Raw genomic sequence first — 20180 nt, 5'->3', positions numbered from 1 at the left:
CTTTCTACCATTATTTAAGGTTTATGAGGGTGGACTCAAAAGGATGGCAACATGTCCTTCTGACAAGCATCTCAGTGTTTATGTGTTGTTATTATTATTTTTTGCATCCAGGGTTATTATTATTTTTTGCATGCCAGCACTACAAAGCCACTGCTCCTGTGGCATTTTTTTGATTTTGTTTGTTTTTGGATAGGACAGAGAAATTGATAGAGAAGGGGGAGGTAGAGAGGGAAAGAGAAAGATAGATACCTTAAGATCTGCTTCACCACTTGCAAAGTGACCTCCCTGAGGGTAGAGAGTGGGGGGCTCAAACAGGATCGTTGCGCAAGTCCTTGTGATTCATACTATATGTGCTTAACCCAGTGCATCACAGCCCGGTCCCCAGATATCTCTGTTTTATGCAATATTTTGGGACTCCTGTATTACTTTTTAAAAATTTTTTAATTATCTTTTATTGGATAGAGAAAGCCAGAAATTGAGAGGAAAGGGGAGACAGAGAGGGAGAAAGACAAAGAGAAACCTGTAGTACTGCTTCACCACTTGTGAAGCTTCCCCTCCACAGGCAGGGACTGGGGGCTTGAACCTGGGTCCTTGCACATTGTAATATATGTGCTCAACCAGGTGAGCCAACACTCAGTCCCTTAGGTTCTAATCTTAATGTTTAATGGTTTAAACATCCAGGCTAGCAGATCTTTATCTTTGTTTCCTTATTTTATTTTTTTTGTCTTTCCTCCCTTTTTTTTTTTTAATTTTTTTTTTTTTTTTAATTTTATTAATGAGAAAGATAGGAGGAGAAAGAGAAAGAGCCAGACATCACTGGTACATGTGCTGCTGGGGACTGAACTCAGGATCTCATGCTTGAGAGTCTAGTTCCTTAACCACTGTGCCACCTCCCGGACCACTGTTCCCTTATTTTTTTCCCATAATTTCTAAATGCTTTTTTAGGGTAAGAAATCCCGAGCCAAAGCAGCTCATGGCTTTGATTGGGAAGAAGAGAGGCAACCAATTCTCCAGCTTTTAACGCAGCTGCTCCAGCTGGACATTCGTCACCTGTGGAACCACTCAATAATTGAAGAGGAATTTGTCAGGTGAGTAATTCCTGGTAGGATGCATGCCTTGCCACCAAAGTTGAAACTCCAGCACCACACAGGGAGTGTGTTGGCGACAGAAGGAGCTCTGGCACTGTGGTCTCTCTCCTTGTGTCTCGGTTTAAGTGAAAAAGAGGTCTGAGCAGTGGGGGGAAAAAGATGACATCAGATGGCTGAGCTGTGAGAAAAGAAGCTTCTGTTATTAGATATGCCTTTTACATACCTCATTTTATGGTTTATTCCTATCTACAGTATATAGGCTCACACTGCAATAAGTACAAGGTACATAGGAGTTTTGTTTCTTGGTTTATGTTATTGGAGAAAGAGATGGGGTGGGAGGTTTAATGGAACAGGATCATGGTTTTACTATTGTTTTGTTTTGTGCAGCCAGGGCTTCCTGCATATGTGATTTTTACCACTCCCACACTGACGTTTTTTCACTCAGGGAAGGAGCTTCCTCTGGTGCTGCAGTATTCCCATGTGTTGCTGGGACTTCAGCCTGGGCCATGTGTATAACAAGACACATGTCCCACCTGCTAAGCTGTTTCTCCAACCCAGGGATGCAATTTTATTTTATTAGATTTACTTTATTTATGACATATGAGGGACTGAATTTTCACATGGGAAAGAGAGAAGCCAGAGCACCATTCTAGTAAAGTGGCCCAGGGCATCAAAGTGGGACCCTCAGCCATGCAAGTCAGATGCTCCACTAGCTTATCTATTTCCCTTACTTCCAGGAGAGTGATTTTAAGTCATCTGTTCTATAAAGACCTCCTTGAGATGGTGGCAGTTGACTAAAGCCCCAGAGGAAGTTAACAAATTCTCTGGAACTCTGGAAGGAAAGCAGGGAAAGGGTAAGGGGCAGCCAGCACAGGCCTGGGAGAAGTGGTGTTGTCAGTGCAGGAACAGCAGTGAGATTGGAGCCTTTATCTATCTCTCACCCCCCCCCCTTCTTTCTCCTCTTTCTTTCTAATAGAAATGGGCAAACAGGGAGTCGGGCGGTAGCGCAGTGGGTTAAGCACACGTGGTGCAAAGCACAAGGACTGGCGTAGGAATCCTGGTTCGAGCCCCCGGCACCCCACCTGCAGGGGAGTCACTTCACAGGTGGTGAAGCAGGACTACAGGTATCTATCTTTCTCTTCCCCTCTCTGTCTTCCCCTCCTCTCTCCATTTCTCTCTGTCCTATCCAACAATGACGTCAATTACAACAATAGTAAAAAATAACAAGGACAACAAAAGGGAAAATAAATATTGGGAAAAAAAATTAAAAAGAAATGGAAAAACAGAGTGAAAGACACTGTAACACTGAAGCTTCCTTCAGTCAGTTGGAGGCCAAGCTGAACCTAGGTCACACACCTGGCAAAGCAGCACACACTCCAAGTGAGCTATTTTTGTCAGCCCAGACCTCATCTTTCTTATTCTTATAGTGAAAAAAAGGGCAAAGGTAGATAGCATGGTGGTTATGCAAATAGACTCTCATACCTGAGGCTTCATCAAGTCCCAGGTTCAATCCCACACACCACCATAACCCAGAGCTGAGCAGTGCTTTGGTTAAAGAAAACTAGGTTAGACATGTGACTCAGCCAGAGAGAGCATATAAAAAGATGAATTGAAGGCAGGGGAGATAGCATAGTAATTGTGCAAACAGACTTTCATGCCTGAGGCTCCCAGGTTGAGCCTCCCCATACCACCATAAGCCAGAGCAAGCAGTGCTCTGGTAAACAAGTAAATAAATAAATAAATAAATTTATAGATGAGAAGTCTGGTGTCTTAAAAACAATTGGGCGCAAGGACAGGCCTAAGGATCCCAGTTCGAGCTCCCGTCTCCTCACCTGCAGGGGAGTTGCTTCACAGGCAGTGAAGCAGGTCTGCAGGTGTCTATCTTTCTCTCCCCCTCTCTGCCTTCCCCTCCTCTCCATTTCTCTGTCCTATCCAACAATGACAACATCAACAACAACAATAACCAGAACAAAACTACAACAACAAGGGCAACAAAAGAGGGAAAATGGCCTCCAGGAACAGTGGATTCATGGTTCAGGCACTGAGCACCATCAATAACCCTGGAGTCAAAAAAAAAAAAAAATTAAACAATTGGAAGCTGGCGGGGGTAGACGGCATAGTGGTTATGCAAAAAACTCAAGTCTAAGGCTCCAATATCTCAGGTTCAATCCCCAGCACCACCATAAGCCAGAGTTGAGCAGTGTTCTGGTAAAATAATAATAATTGGAAGCATGTTCCTAGGAGAGAGTAGTGATCCACTGTGTTAGATGCAACTGAAAAGTCATTGAAGGTGACTTTATTTCATGGAACAGGAGGAGACAGAAGTGTTGTGGGGGCCAGAGCAGCAGTCTGGCATATACTGTGCCAGGGAGTGAACTCGGGACCTCATGCTAACAGTGACAAATTGCTGGTGACTGTCCTATCTTTTGTGCTATATAGGTTCTACATAGACATCATAACTGGTGAAAAGCTGGTAGCCTTTTGTACATGTGTGATTTTACCACTCTCAGGCCACTTTTCAATTCAGCTAGAGTTGAGGAAGAGAGATACCACAGTGCCAGAGCTTGCCCAGATGATGTCAATATAAACACACTTTTCATGTGATACCAAGGCTCAAACCCATTGTGTATATCTGACAAAGATCGCTCCCCACCCCCTCAGTGAGCTGGCTACCCAAAAGTGTATAGTAAAAGTGGTTTGTAGAACAAATATTTATCTGAAATCAGCGAAGCAACTTGGTTAACTAGGTGGTAAAACAAAAAGAATTCAAAGATCCTGGCCCTAGGGCAGCAGAGCCAGGATGAAGGAAGCAGGACTGTGGCATCACTGAGTCCGGCTGTTTTCATCACCTGATTCTCCTTTCTCAGTCTGGTCACTGGCTGCTGTTACCGCCTCCTGGAGAACCCTACCATAAATCACCAGAAGAACCGCCCCACCCGGGAAGCCATCGCACACCTTCTGGGTGTAGCTTTGACACGTTACAACCATCTGCTCAGTAAGTTAGCTCTCTGCTTTGTCTGTTCCCAACACCCCCCAGCTTTCTTCTGCCCATAAAAACTCAGGGTTAATACTGTCCCAGGTGCGACTGTGAAGATCACCCAGATGCTGCAGCACTATGAGCACTTGGCACCTGTACTGGTCGCAGCTGTCAGCCTATGGGCCACTGACTTTGGAATGAAGAGCATCGTGGGAGAGATCGTAAGGTGGCCCTTCCTTTCCTAAGTTTCTTTCTTTCTTTCTCTCTTTCTTTTTTAATCTTTATTTATTTATTAGAGACAGCCAAAAATCCAGAGGGAAGGGGAAATAGCAAGGGGGAGTGACAGAGAAACACCTGCAGCACTGCTTCACCACTTGAAAGCTTTCCCGCTGCAGGTGGGGACTGGGGGCTTGAACCTGGGTCCTTGTGCATTGTAACATGCACTCAACCAGGTGCACCACCACCCAGCCCCTCCTAAGTTTCTAATTCTCATTTCCCTCACAAAGAAGATAGAGAAAGGTGGAAGGGGACAGGGGTCTCACTCAGCTCTGGAGGACATGTTTGGCACGTATAAAGCCCTGGGTTCCATCTCCAGCACCGTAATGGGGAAAAAACAGCATAATTAGAAATGTACTCTCAGAGCCAGGTGGTGGCATAGCTGGTTGAGTGTACATGTTACAGTGTATTCCTGCAAGAGGGAAACTTTGCGAGTGAAGAAGCAGGGCTGCAGGTGTCTCTGTCTATCTTCCTTCCTGTCACCCCCTTCCCTCTCAATTTCTGGCTGTCTCTAGCCAATAAATAAAGATTTAAAAAATTAAACCTTAATTTTTTTTTTTTTTAAAAATATGACATACCTTCTGGGGCTGGGCGGTTAAGTGCACATGGCACAAAGTGCAAGGAAAGGCGTAAGGATCCTGGTTCGAGCCCCTGCTCCCCACCTGCAGAGGGGTCGCTTTGCAAGTGGTTAAGCAGGTCTGCAGGTGTCTGTCTTTCTCTCCCCTACTGTCTCCCCCTTCTCAATTTTTTAAAAATATTTATTTATTCCATTTTGTTGCCCTTATTGTTTTTTTATTGTTGTAGTTATTATTGTTGTCATTGTTGTTGGATAGGACAGAGAGAAATGGAGAGAGGAGGGGAAGGCAGAAAGGGGGAGAGAAAGATAGACACCTGCAGACCTGCTTCACTACCTGTGAAGTGACTCCACTGCAGATGGGGAGCCAGGGGCTCAAACCGGGATCCTTACACCAGTCCTTGTAACCCGCTGCGCTAACGCCCGACTCCCCCCTTTCTCAATTTCTTTCTGTTCTATACTGCAACAACAACAAGAGCAAAAAAATAGCTTCCAGGAGCGGTGGATTCCTAGTGCAAGCACCGAACCCCAGCAGTAACCCTAGAGGCAAAAAAAAAAAATGTACTCTCGTGCAATTCTCAGTTCCTTCAACCATCAGAGGCCAGTCTGGAGTCACGCTGCTTTAGCTGTTTTCTCCCCTGTGTTGTGTAGAGAAATTGGACAGAAGTGTCCCCAGGAGCTGAGTCGGGACCCTGCAGGAACAAAAGGCTTTGCAGCTTTCCTGACTGAGCTGGCAGAACGCATCCCTGCGGTCCTGATGAGCAGCATGTGCATTTTGCTAGATCACCTGGATGGCGAGGTGGGTGGCTCCCTGGGGATCTGAGGTCCATGAGTGAAGTTATATCACTAAGGCAACTCATTGTCTATAGAGAAGTAGATGGAATTGATTGTATCAAGTGCTATTTACTAACCCCATTTCAATAGCATGTTGATTTTATCCATCTCTGACAAGGGGATGTCATAGTTCCACATCTTATTCTATCTAGTGGGAGTGGTTCAGCTGTGATTCTGAGTTCCTCTTCCTTCTAGGTAGTTCACCTTGCTTTCTCATCAGCCCCCATCTTCTCAGTTCTTTTTCATTCCTGATTGCTAGCCTGCTTCTAAAATTGGTTATGAGACAGTCCTGCATGGTTATCAAGGACAAAGGCTTTTCACTCATTTATCTACTGTCTTGAGTTCTGCTTGTCCTGATTCTGTGGCTTTTGTCCTGGCAAAAACTCTAAATCCCTTTCTCCACCAGCTCCTCTAATGGACTGGCTTGGCACCCAAGGGCTGTTTTCTGCTTTTTGTTCTCTGTCCATAAAATTAGGGGATGGAGTGGGAGGGGGAGGGAATGTTTATTAGGAAGGATCAAAGATGAAACCTCAGGTGAAAGATAGTAATTAATCTTTTCTAGTGTGTTTTTTTTTGTTGTTTTTTTTTTTTTATTTTCCCTTTTGCTGCCCTTTTTTTATGTTGTTGTAGTTATTGTTGATATTGGTGTTGTCATTGTTAGATAGGACAGAGAGAAATGGAGAGAGGAGGAGAGAAAAATAGATACTTGCTGACCTGCTTCACTGCTTGTGAAGTGACTCCCCTGCAGGTGGGGAGCTCGGGGCTCGAGCCAGGATCCTTAAGCTGGTACTTGTGCTTTGTGCCACGTGCACTTAACCCGCTGCACTACTGCCCGACTCCCTCTAGTGTGTTTTGATGAGTAGAAGTGAATTCATATCAGTGCTACTGTGGTTGCCTGGGCACACACACCTTTCGGGAGAATTGTTTTTGACTCTCATTTATTTTCACCTAATATTTTTCTGTGAGATTCAACTTTTCCTAGTGACCTTGGAGGTGAATGATAAAGCATCTAGCTGATTGAGACAAGCAGACTTTACCTTAACCAAATGCCTTGTCCCTTTAGTGTCCCTGGATGGACATAAACATTTAGGAAAATGAGAAATAGTGTTGGTGTGCTGTGGAGGGCCTCACGCCAGTCTTATTCCTGCCTCTCAGAACTACATGATGCGCAATGCAGTACTAGCAGCCATGGCAGAGATGATCCTGCAGGTTCTGAATGGTGATCAGCTGGAAGAAGCAGCACGGGACACCAGAGACCAGTTCTTAGACACCTTGCAAGCCCACGGCCATGATGTCAACTCCTTCGTGCGGAGTCGTGTTTTGCAGCTCTTTACCAGAATCGTCCAGCAGAAGGTGAACACCCTCCCACATAATAAAGACAGAGTCCCTCTCTGTATAGGCCAAGGAAAATAATAACTACAACAACAATAAATAAAAAAACAAGGGCAACAAAAGAGAAAATAAATATTTTTTTAAAAACTATATATATAAAGAAATCTAGTGCTGGTCAAGACTCAGTTCTATTTCAGGACTGTATTTATTTATTTATTTATGTTTGTTATTGAATAGGGCAGAGAAATTGAGAAAGGAGGGGGGATACAGGGGGAGAGAGAAAGATACACACTTGTGAAGCATCCCCACTGTAGGTGGAGAGCAGGGTCTTTTCACATGGTAGCATATACACTTAACCAGGTTGTACCACTGCCCTGCCCCCATCTCTATTTGTTTATTTATTTTTATTTCCAGGGCTTCACTCCAGAATAACTTTTTCAGATAGAGGGAGGGAAAGAAACCACAGCACAGAAGCTTCCTTCAGTGCCGTAGCAGCTAGGCTCATACTTGGGTGCCTTGGGACTGTACTGGATTTGCAGGGTTTTGTTGTTTGTTTGGAGAGAGAGATCAGAACACTGCTTAGTTCTGATTTATAGTTCTAGATTTATAGTGTGGGAGACTGAACCTGGGACTTTGGAGCTTTGGTCTTTTTACATAATCACTATGCTATCTTCCCCATCCAGGGTTGAGAAAACTTTTTTTTTTATTTCCATATAACAGGTATTTTTGTTTTGCTTTTTAGAATGAGTGGGTGGTTCACATAGAGTGTGCTTCAGAACCATCCTCTGTGGGAAGTATAATAAGGGCCACGAATGATCCTTTTCTCCCTGTCCCATGTAGGTTCTGCCCCTCACACGTTTCCAGGCAGTGGTGGCCTTGGCAGTGGGCCGTCTGGAAGACAAATCAGTGCTGGTGTGCAAAAATGCCATCCAGCTGCTGGCCAGCTTCCTCACCAATAACCCCTTCTCCTCCAAGGTAATTATGTGTGGCCCACCTCCCAAAAAAAAAGGGGTTTCATGGAAGCAGGGGGTGGAATGGTGTGGGGGCCTGACTGTTATTCACTTTACTTGAAAGCTCAGCGATACAGACCTTGCTGGGCCACTGCAGAAGGAAACCCAGAAACTACAGGACATGAGGGCCCAGAGGCGAGCCACCACCACCTGTAAGTAGTTAAAACTGTGTGGGCATTGTACCCCATACAGCCTTTCCCCCACTGTCAGATGCCAGGGCCAGAGAGAGAGTGCACAGTGCCCTTGGCCAAAACAAACCCCAGTGAATGTGTCTAAGTGAGCCTTTCTTACTCAGCGGCTGAGCTAGACCCAGAGGAGGAATGGGAAGCCATGCTGCCAGAGCTGAAGTCAACACTGCAGCAGCTGCTGGCGCTTCCCCAGGACGAGGAGGAGCCTTCTCTGGAAATCGCTGAAAAGGAAACCATAGAAGACATGAAAGGCCGTATCCATCAGCTGCTTGCCAAAGCTAAGTACAAGTATGTGACAGAACAGGCCTTTTTAGGTTTAGAGGGAACCTTTGTGAGACAAAAAAAAAAAAAAAAATTCCTTCCTTTTGGGATAAATGCACTTACTTATTGAGAAGCCAGCTGTGGTTCCAGGGACTGAATTCAGGCCTTCTTGTATGCACTCTACCTACTGAACCCACTTCCAGGCTGTTTATTTATTTATTTATTAATATTTGTTTATTTTTGTTGCCCTTGTTTTATTGTTATAGTTATTATTGTTGTCATCATTGTTGTATAAGACAGAGAGAAATGGACAGAGGAGGGGAAGACACAGAGGGGGAGAGAAAGATAGATACCTGCAGACCTACTTCACTACTTGTGAAGCGAGCCCCTTGCATGTGGGAAGCTGTGGGCATGAACCGGGATCCTTATGCCCGTCCTTGAGTTTTGTGCCACCTGCGCTTAACCCACTGCGCTACCGCCCGACTCCTGTTTATTTCTTTTAAATGAATTCCAAGCTGAGGTCTATCCTGATAGGACTCTGCTGTGGGCCCTTGTCATTGGAAAGGCCTCAGAGCAATTGTGTGGTTTGCTTTACTCACAGAACTACAGAACAGCTGTTCCGTGAAGATCTAACTGTTCTTCTTTTTTCCTATAGCCATTGGCTATAGATTTATGCTTATTCATGTCTTGATGATGTCTTAAATTGAGAAGCAGATAGGTCCATCTGACCCCAAAAGTGACCCTAATTAAATTGCTTTTGAGGCTGCTGGTCTCTAGCCATTCAGGTAGATTTCAAAAATGTTTACAGAGCATGCTCAAACAGCAGGGAACCCAGCAAAACTTGGTTGTTATTTTAACTTTGTGGTAAATCAACTATGGGTGGAGAGGTCCAAAAGAAAGAGAAACTCTCCTTACAGGGCATTCTAAAAATTATGCTTTGTGAACTAAGGTGATGGCTTTAGATCTTGCCTATGTTACACATAATAAAAACCCATTTACACTTTTTGTAGGGAAAAAACAAAATGAACTACACATAGGGCATGCTGCCACTAGATGTTTTCATTGTAATAATGGCCCCAATACTGAATGTGTCATACTTCCTGCTCAAGGTGACCCTATTGGACACTCCAAATGAAGTACTGACTCATTCTAAAAAGAAAGGGAAAAAAAATTATTTTTTTTTCTATATGGACATTAAAAAAAAGTATCGGGAGTCAGGCTTCCCGGAGCAGTGGACTTGTAGTGCTGACACTGAGCCCCAGCAATAAACCTAGTGATAATAAAAGAGGGAGTGGGGGGTTAGAGATGCCACCAGTGTTGTGGTAGCCCCATGTGCTGGGACTAACCAGGGCAGGCAGGTACCCAGACTGCTGAGCTACCCCTCCTGGGGCTCCCAACAAGCTTTTTAGGGAGTGTGTAAAACAAAGTGATGCTAGAATTTCCATGGGGGAAAAAAAAAAAAAAAGAATTTCCATGGCAATGCAGAGAGTCAAGAATGGCCTCACGAAGATGAACATGGTGGGAAGGTTTGCTCTACCAGAAGCCAGGACATAATAATAAAGCCACAGAATTCAAAGAATGTAGTGTCAGCACAAGATGTGTGATAAACCGACCACAGGAACACAACACAGAGACCACAGCTTCACACATGTACAGATGGATGCCTGATTTATGATAAACTTTACATTTTAAAAGACAAGTTTATTTCACAAGAAAATGTGGGCTAGGGAGACAGCATAATGGTTATGCAAAAGGTTTCCATACCTGAGCTCTGAGGTTCCAGGTTCAAACTTCAGCACCACCATAAACCAGAGTTGAGCAATGTTCTGCTCTGTATCTGTATCACCTATATCTATATCTGTCTGTCATTCTCTATCAAAGGAGGGGATGGGATATGGAGTTCTGGTGGTGGGAATTGTGTGAAGTTGTACCCCTCTTATCCTATGGTTTTGTTGGTGTTTACTTTTTATAAATAAATAATAAAAAACTAACAAAATTTAAGCGCAAGTGGTGCAAAACGAAAGGAACGGTGTAAGATCCAGGTTCAAACCCCTGGCTCCCACCTGCAGGGGAGTCGCTTCACAGGTGGTGAAGCAGGTCTGCAGGTGTCTGTCTTTCCCACTCTATCTTCCCCTCTTCTCCATTTCTCTCTGTCCTATCCAACTGCAATGACATCAATGATAAGAATAATAATAGCCACAACAATGATAAAATAACAAGGGCAACAAAAGGGGAAAAAATAACCTCCAGGAGCAGTGGATTTGTGCACCAAGCCCCAGCAGTATCCCTACAGGCAAAAGAGAGAAAGAGAGAGAGGGAGAGAGAGAGACTGTAGAGCTGGGAAGACAGCTTAATGATAACATAAAAAACTTCTCAAGTTTGGCATATTTGTTCCTCTCGCAAGCCGGAAATGGTGGCGTAGTAGGTTTGGTGTGTGGTGGTTTTCTTTTTTTAAGTTAATTTATTATTATTTTTTAATAACTCCTCCGCCCATAGAGGTTGGAGTTCCAGCTGTGAGCCAGGTTTCTGGAAATGTCTGTGGAAAGATAGTGAGGTCTGTCTGAGGTAAAAATGCCGAGCCCAGTTTTTTTTCTCTTGACTCCGGAACGGTGTCAACGGCTGCTGGGCGCGGCTGGCGCGGGAGGACCCGGCCTCCGGGGGGCCCTGAGCGGACTTGGACTTGGCTCCCCAGCTGTGTCTCTGCCGCACCCACCGCAGCCCGCCGGGGAGCAAGCCGGCAGATAGCAGCCGCTCCTAGTAGAACCGAAGGAAGACATGGCGTTGGCCGCCTAGCAGCGCCTCTTAGTCATTTAAGGCGTTCACTTTTTGTATTTTTTGCAGTTTTGTAAAATCAGTTCATATTTTGCGTCTGGCAGTGTGGTTTTGGTCAGACTCTGCACATGAAAAGAAAGGCCTCTGGTAGAAAACATTCCAATGGCAGGGTCTTGATGTAAAAAAGCAGAAACGGGAAGATGTAGGCAATATCTTAGTATCCTGGAAGAAGAGCAGATGAACAAGGCGTCCAGAGAAAAAGAGGTGGAGGTATAATGGGAGATTACTGGGAAGATACATGGACAAAGGCAGTCGGAAGCAAAGCTGAAGTAGTCATGGAGGCTGGTCTGGAGGAGAAAGAGTTTTAGATCTTAAGTGGGATGTGCAGTAGTATAAGGAGTAGTATGGGGTGTAAGGAGTAGAAAGTGTAGCATAAGGAATAAGTTCATCCTTATGTTTCACTTTGAAATGTGTCACACTTAGTGTGCTAGGAAGCCAACTAAAAAAAAAAAAAAACTTCTCAGGTTTAATCTCCAACACCACCATAAGCCAGAGCTGATCAATGCTTTGGTCTGTCTCTACATCTTTTTTTTTTATTCCCTTTTTTTGTTGCCCTTGTTGTTTTTTTATTGTTGTAGTTATTATTGTTGTTATTGATGTCGTCATTGTTGGATAGGACAGAGAGAGATGGGGAAGACAGAGGGGGGAGAGAAAGATAGACACCTACAGACCTGCTTGTGGGGAGCCAGGGACTCAAACCAGGATCCTTAGGCCAATCCTTGTGCTTTGCACCATGTGCGCTTAACCTGCTGCGCTCCCACCTGACTCCCATCTCTACATCTTTTTGTAACTCTCTTTCACTAAATTTTATTTTATTTTATTTTATTTTTTAAGAGAGGGTGGATGGTGGTGCATCTTGTAGTGCACACACATTACAGTGCTCAAGGACTTGGGTTCAAGACCCCAGTTCGCACCTGCAGTTGGGAAGCGTCATGAGTGGTGAAGCAGTGCTCCAGATGTTTCTCTTTATTTCTCCCTCTCTGTCCTCCCCTCCCCTTTCAGCTTATCTCTATCCAAAATAAATAAAGAAGTAAAAAAAAAAAAAAATTTAAATAGCTTTGTCCTTTGAAATAATAATAATAAGACTATATAGAATTATTACTTTCTTTACTTCCAGGCTAAAATCTCAGGTAAGAAAGGGTTTCTTCCTCCCTCTCCTCCTCCTCTTTGATTTATTTACTTATTTATTTATTATTATCTTTATTATTTATTAGATAAAGTCAGAAACTGAGAGGAAAGGGGGTGATAGAGAGGGAGAGAGACAGATACCTGCAGCCCTGCTTCACCACTCATGAAGCTTTCCCCCTGCAAGTGGGAACCAGGGGCTTGAACTTGGGTCCTTATGCATTGTAACGTGTGTCCAACCAGGTGCACCACCACCTGGCCACCTCTTTGATTTATTTTATTTTTTATTTTATTATTAGAGACAGAGAAGTTGATGGGGGGGGAGAAACAGAGATACCTGCAGCCCTACTTCACCACTCATGAAGCTTTCTCCCTGCAGGTGGAGACCAGGGGCTTGAATCTGGGTCCTTGTGCACTTAACCAGGTCCACTACCACATGGCCCTAGATTTGTTGTATTTATTTCACAAGTAAGAGGTAGATTGAGAGAAAAAGGTCAGAGCAGCACTCTGGCTGTGAAAGGGAGGTGGGAGAGTATAAAACGAGGGGAGGTGTTAGCTCAGTGCTAGGACACCAGATTTGCATGTCTAAGATACTAGTTTGAATCCCTGGCACTGCATATGCCAGAAGAACGCTGTGGTTCTCTCAGTAAATAAACCTTTAGAGAAAATGGCAAGAATTCAAAATTGGTGACAGGTTGATACTCTTTCAGGCAAGCCATTGCTCTCACTCAACAAACCATAAGCCGATTTCCAGAGTCTGAACCCTTCAGTAATGTGGTCCCAGAGGAGCCAGAGGAGACCAAATTCCTGTCTCTCTTGGAAACTATCTTCAAAGGTAATCCCTTTACTGACACTCTTCAGTCAACAGATTGTTTCTAGTCGTATTTGTGGACTATTTCCTGTATGTCCTGCTCTGGCTAACTAGCCTGGTGCTAAAAAAACTAGAGAGAAGGTGCTTCTGCCCTGAAATGGGAGCAGGCAGGAGCTTGAGTAAGAGGGATAATCACAGGGCTTCCCAGCCTCAAACCACTCCAGGGACCATTCCAGACATAACCAGTGTACTTGGTACTTACTTACTATGGAAAGAAGTTAGCAGGGTTGTTGATAGCTGGTGGGTTTCTCCATACTCCTCCAAACAGGAACTGTCCTGTAATTCTCATCACTTCTAGGCCCTGCAGCAACCACACAGGAGAAGAACCCCCCCACATCAGCAGGGAGCAAGGGCCCAGGACTGAGTGAGTGTAAAGACAAGCCCTCACTACCTGGGAGGTCCAGGGACGATGAAGAGCTTGTGAAGCAGGAGATGCTGGTGCAATACCTGCAAGATGCCTACAGCTTCTCTGTGAAGATCACACAAGCCATCAGCATCATCAACAAGATGATGTATGAAAACACAACGTCAGGTAGGCCGAGGCCCCTACTCTGTGTGGACTGTGTCTGAGGCTAGGGAGTCAGTGTTGTCCATAAGATACATATTGGGGGTGGGGACAGAGATAGAGGGAGGGCCCAGGTGGTGGCGCACCTAGTTCAGCACACGTTACAATGCGCAAGGACCCAGATTCAAGCCCCCCGTTCCCACCTACATAGGGAAAGCTTTGCAAGTGGTAAAGCAGTGTTGCAGGTGTCTCTCTGCCTCTCTTCCTGTCTATCACCCCCTTCTCTCTTGATTTCTAGCTGTCTCTATGAAATAAATAAGTAAAAATAATTTTTAAAAATTTAAAAATGGGGGGGGCAGTAGTGCAGTGGGTTAAGCACACATGATATGAAGCCCAAGGACTGGAGTAAGGATCACCCCCTTCTCTCTTGATTTCTAGCTGTCTCTATGAAATAAATAAGTAAAAATAATTTTTAAAAATTTTAAAATGGGGGGGCAGTAGTGCAGTGGGTTAAGCACACATGATGTGAAGCCCAAGGACTGGAGTAAGGATCTCGGTTAGAGCCCCTGGCTCCCTACCTGCAGAGAGGTTGCTTCACAAGCAGTGAAGCATGTCTGCTGGTGTCTTATCTTTCTCTCCCTCTCTGTCTTCCCCTCCTCTTTCCATTTCTCTCTGTCCTATCCAACAACGACAGCAGTGACAACAATAATAACGACAATAACAGTGATAAACAACAAGGGCAACAAAATGGGAAAAAGTACCCTCTAGGAGCAGTGGGTTCGTAGTGTAGCCACTGAGCCCCAGAGATAACCCTGGAGGCAATAAATAAATAAATAAATAAATAAAAGAAAAAGAGAGAGAAAGGGGAGAGGGGCCAGGCAGTTTGAGCACACACATTTTAATGTGCAAGAACCTGGGTTCAAGCCTCTGATTCCCCACCTGCAGGGGGGAAGTTTCACAATTGGTGAAGCCAGTGTATAGGTGTGTCTCTTCCTGCCCACTCTACCTTCCCCTTCCCTCTCATTTTTCTCTGCTTCTACCCCTAAATAAAATATTAAAAAGAGAGACACCTACAGCATTACTTCATCCCTTGTGAAGCTTTCCCCCTGCCAGTGGGAACCTGGGCCTTGAACCCAGGTCCTTGAGCACTGTAATATGTGTGCTCAACCAGGTGCACCACTACCCAGCCCCATATAGTGTGTGTGTGTGTGTGTGTGTGTGTGTGTGTGTGTGTGTGTGTGTTTGTTGGGGAAAAGTCATGACCTATTTTTTTCTATACAAAGTTTACCATTGACTTTTTAGAAATATTTTACTTCTTTATTTTTAACGACAGAGAAAGATACAGAGCTACCAGAGCACTGCTCAGCTCTGGCTTATGGTGGTATTGGGAATTGGACCCGGGACTTCGGAGCCTCAGGCATGAAAACATCATTGCATAACCATCATCCTCTTTCCCAACCCTGTCATGAATTTCCTGACAACCCAATAACTGTTCTCTTAAAAGAGTCAGGCATTCTTTTCTCTCTTTTTTTAAAAAATATGTATTTATTAATGGAGGCAGGAGGGAAATAAAGTAGAGAGAAGCAGAACATCACTCTGGCACATGCAGTGCCAGGAATCAAACTCAGGACCTCAGGCTTTCGATTTGAATGCCTTATCTGCCGTACCACCTCCTGGGCTGCAGCACAGACTGTTCCATGACAAGACACTTAGGAGGAGTCCACATCTCAAGGAAAAGGAGAAAAGCCCCCAGTCACATGTTGCCGCATTAAGAAAGTTCAGGTGTGAGGGGATTTTGCTCAGCAGAGGTGACACCGATGGCTCTCTTCTCAGTGGTGCAGGAGGTGATCGAATTTTTCGTGATGGTGTCCCAGTTCGGGCTGCCCCAGGCCCTGCATGGAGTCCGCCGCATGCTGCCGCTCATCTGGTCCAAGGAGCCTGGTGTCCGGGAAGCTGTGCTCAATGCTTACCGCCAGCTTTACCTCAGCCCTAAAGGGGACTCTGCCAGGTCAGTGGCTACTTGGCCTTTGCTGACTTTTCTGAAGTCACCTTCCCCCAGGACATTTCTGGTCTTCTGGAGGATTTTTGAATCCATAGGTAGTAGGTCTGTTGTGGGGCTCAGGGTGGGGCTGAATGTCCAAGGAAGCCCATGTATCAGTCCTTTGATGATCTCCTATTCTTTGCTTTTCCTACAGAGCTAAGGCCCAGACTTTGATTCAGAATCTCTCTTTGCTGCTAGTGAACGCTTCAGTTGGGACCGTTCAATGTCTGGAGGAAATCGTAAGTCTCCTTATGTCCCCTTTATTCAACCAGTATCAGCGAGCTACTGATGTGCATTCTGAAATCATTCTGCCCTGCAGAGAACTCTGATCACCTGCTTCCTTGTTCTCAACTTTTTCTTTTCTTTCTTTCTTTCTCTATTTTTTTTTTCTTCTTTTTTTCCATGAGAAAGAAGAACCAGAGCTCTGCTCAACCTTGGCAGGTGGTAATAACAGGGATTGAACCTGGGCCTCTGGGGGCCTCAAATTCCCAAACTAAAGGAAACAGTTAAGTTTGTAATGAAAAACATGAAACAAAGTAGCAGACTGAGTTTAAAGTGCCAGAATAAGGGGCAGAGCTGATGGCTGCACTGATAGTAATACAGTAACACTTGTAGGAGGTGAAGTAGAGAGAGCAGAGCAAGCAGTGGGCTCTCAGCTGTGAGCTCCTGAGTTGGAGCCCTGGCAACCCATGTGCCAGAGTGATGCTCTGGTTCTTTCTCATTGATAGATACATTTTAAAAATAACAATAACCTCATATGCCAGGCACTGCCGTTTATTCTTTTTTTTTTTTAATATTTGTTTATTTTCCCTTTTGTTGCCCTTGTTGTTTTATTGTTGTTGTTGTTGATGTTGTCGGTGTGGGATAGGACAGAGAGAAATGGAGAGAGATGGGGAAGACAGAGAGGGGGAGAGAAAGACAGACACCTGCAGGCTGGCTTTACCACCTGCAGGTGGGGAGCGGGGGGTTCAAACCAGGATCCTTACGCCGGTCCTTGTGTTTTGCGCCACATGCACTTACCTTTTATTCTTGTGTGTGTTTGTGTATGGCTCCTGCATGATTCCTCCACTCCATCATTCGTGCTCAAACACAGGACCTCGTACGCAATGAGGTGCCCACTTTACCAACCTGGCTATCTCCTGACTCCAGGCTCTATTCCCAGTGCTTTACTCTACTCCTGTTAACCTACTTGAGCCTTTTAGCTAATTAACAATTGTGAAGATTCTGTGCTGATCACTTGAAGGCCAATTGATCAAGAGGCCAGGCTGGAGGACTGGGAGACCCTCACTCAAGTATGGGGACCTGGATTCAAGATGCTGGTCAACACATGGGAGCAGCTGTCCAGGGGTAGCTTCACAAGTAGTGGAACAGTGCTGTGGTGTCTCAATCTCTTTGTCACTAAGGAATCATGCAGCATAGTGATTGAGAGATACCACAATGTGCAAGAACAAGGGTTTGAGCCCCCCTAGCCCCTTACTTGTAGTGGGAAAGCTTCGCAACTGGTGAAGTAGTGTTGCAGGTATCTGTCTCCCTCCCTCTCTATCTCCCCCTTCCCCTCGATTTCTGGCTGTCCCTATCCAATAAAAACAAAAACAAAAAAAAACAACTTTATTTTAGTGAGAGATACAAAGAGAGAGACCAGAGCACTGTTCAGCTCTAGCTTATGTGGTATTGGGGATTAAACCTGGGACCTTGGAGCCTCAGGCAATAAAATCTCTTTGCATAACCATAAAAAAAAAGCCCATTTTTAAAAATTTTAGTTCCAGTTGTGGGAGATGTTTATGTAAAAAGACTCTCATGCTTGAGTTTCTATTGTCCCACCCTAAATCCTCTGCATCACCATAAGCGAGAACTGAGCAGTGCCCTAGTTTAAAAAATTAACAAATAAAGTAAAATAAAATTTCACTGTTGAGCGGAGGGTAGATAGCATAATGGTTATGCAAACAGACTCTCATTTCTGAGGCTCCAAAGTCCCAGGTTCAGTCCCCCGCACCACCATAAGCCAGAGCTAAACAGTGCTCTGGTTAAAAAATAAAAATAAATAAAAAAATTTCACAGTTTCTCAGATACTCAGCAGAACGGTCCTTTTTTTTTTTTAATTTATTTCTTTATTGGGAATTAATGTTTTACATTCAACAGTAAATACAATAGTTTGTACATGCATAACATTCCCCAGTTTCCCATTTAACAATACAACCCCCACTATGTCATTTATCATCCTTCATGGACCTGTATTCTCCCCACCCACCCACCCCAGTCTTTTACTTGGGTGCAATATGCCAATTCCATTTCAGGTTCTACTTGTGTTTTCTTTTCTGGTCTTGTTTTTCAACTTCTGCCTGAGAGTGAAATCATCCCATATTCATCCTTCTGTTTCTGACTTATTTCACTCAACATGATTTTTTCAAGGTCCATCCAAGATCGACTGAAAACGGTGAAGTCACCATTTTTTACAGCTGAGTAGTATTCCATTGTGTATATATACCACAACTTGCTCAGCCACTCATCTGTTGTTGGACACCTAGGTTGCTTCCAGGTTTTGGCTATTACGAATTGTGCTGCCAAGAACATATGTGTACACAGATCTTTTTGGATGGATGTGTTGGGTTGCTTAGGATATATCCCCAGGAGAGGAATTGTAGGGTCATAGGGTAGGTCCATTTCTAGCCTTCTGAGAGTTCTCCAGACTGTTCTCCACAGAGGTTGGACCAATTGACATTCCCACCAGCAGTGCAGGAGGGTTCCTTTGACCCCACACCCTCTCCAGCATTTGCTGCTGTTACCTTTTCTGATATATGACATTCTCACAGGAGTGAAGTGGTATCTCGTTGTTGTCTTTATTTGCATTTCTCTGACAATCAGAGACTTGGAGCATTTTTTCATGTGTTTCTTGGCCTTTTGGATCTCTTCTGTGGTGAATATTCTGTCCAAGTCCTCCCCCCATTTTTGGATGGGGTTATTTGTTGTCTTGTTATTGAGTCTGGCAAGCTCTTTATATATGTTGGTTATTAAACTCTTATCTGATGTATGACATGTAAAGATCTCCCATTCTGTGAGGGGTCTCTTGGTTTGGGTAGTGGTTTCTTTTGCTGTGAAGAAGCTTTTTAATTTGATGTAGTCCCATAGGTTTATACTTGCCTTAGTCTTCTTTGTAAGAACGATCCTAATTGTAAAAAATATATGGTAGTCTGGAGGTCAGGCACTAGCACAGCAGGTTATGCACATGTGGTGTGAAGTGTAATGACCAACATAGGGATCCCGGTTCAAGCCACCAGCTTCCCACCTGCAGATCTACAGGTGTTTATCTTTCTCTCCCCTCTGTCTTATCCAACAACGATGACATCAGTACAACAATAATAATAATAATAACCACAACAACGGGGAGTTGGGCGGTAGTGCAGTGGTGCAAAGCGCAAGGAACAGCGTAAGGATCCCGGTTCGATCCCCCGGCTCCCCACCTGCAGGGAAGTCGCTTCACAAGTGGTGAAGCAGGTCTACAGGTGTCTTTCTCTCCCCCTCTCTGTCTTCCCCATCTCTCTCCATTTCTGTCTGTCCTATCTAAAAAAGTAAATAAATAAAAATAAAATAACGATAAAACAAGGGCAACAAAAAGGGGGGAAATATCCTCCAAGAGCAGTGGATTTGTAGTGCAGGCACCGAGCCCCAGCAATAACCTTGGAGGTCCAAATTATATATATATATATATATATATATGTCGTCTAGAGATCTTTTCAATGGCCACCACCCCTCATCAAATTCCAATAACACATAGGCTAAGCAGTATTACAGTTAAGGGGGGAATTTTTTTCTATTCCTAGATTCATAATTGCAGCTAAACTGTACCCCAGGGTACTTGTAAGTGTGTGGAAGCTGAATTGTGTTCCCCAGAGCTGTGTTAGTGAAAGGAAACAAAGAATAAAACCAATTCCAAATATAGAAGCAAATGGAACTCACCCAAAATGCAAACCCTGTTACAGAAGAACCAGGTAGAGGTCCCCAAATCTTGTCACATGTTTTATCAGTGCTACAAGTGGCTCAGGGGTCTCCATTGGACGGGAAACCCATACAAGATTTTCAGTTGTACACAGCTGGGCCATCTCCAGTCTGGGAGTCTCACTGATTTCTTTAAAAATCCAAGGAGTCTGCCAGCTCCTAGGGATGCACAACTGTTACTGCATATAAGGCTTTTTTTTTTTTTTTAAAGATTTTATTTGTTTATGAGAAAGATAGGAGGAGAGAGAAAGAACCAGACATCACTCTGGCCCA

At 44.4% G+C, this 20180-nt stretch overlaps 1 protein-coding gene across 3 annotated transcripts in view; it reads left to right on the top strand.

The window, feature by feature from the left end:
- NCAPD2 (non-SMC condensin I complex subunit D2) overlaps positions 1–20180 on the top strand; it is a 37976-nt gene that overhangs the window by 7112 nt on the left and 10684 nt on the right. For all 3 annotated transcript variants that reach the window (XM_016190276.2, XM_060190205.1, XM_060190204.1), the window contains exons 6-17: positions 946–1088; positions 3956–4083; positions 4168–4291; positions 5567–5714; positions 6905–7102; positions 7922–8056; positions 8156–8243; positions 8387–8567; positions 13208–13332; positions 13667–13900; positions 15707–15881; positions 16069–16153. In XM_016190276.2, the coding sequence (XP_016045762.2) occupies positions 946–1088; positions 3956–4083; positions 4168–4291; positions 5567–5714; positions 6905–7102; positions 7922–8056; positions 8156–8243; positions 8387–8567; positions 13208–13332; positions 13667–13900; positions 15707–15881; positions 16069–16153 (1764 nt within the window). The remainder of the gene's footprint in view (positions 1–945; positions 1089–3955; positions 4084–4167; positions 4292–5566; positions 5715–6904; positions 7103–7921; positions 8057–8155; positions 8244–8386; positions 8568–13207; positions 13333–13666; positions 13901–15706; positions 15882–16068; positions 16154–20180) is intronic.

Source organism: Erinaceus europaeus, chromosome 4, assembly GCF_950295315.1.
Source record: "Erinaceus europaeus chromosome 4, mEriEur2.1, whole genome shotgun sequence".
Classification (NCBI taxonomy): domain Eukaryota; kingdom Metazoa; phylum Chordata; class Mammalia; order Eulipotyphla; family Erinaceidae; genus Erinaceus; species Erinaceus europaeus.
This window is presented reverse-complemented; position numbering and strand designations above follow the sequence as displayed.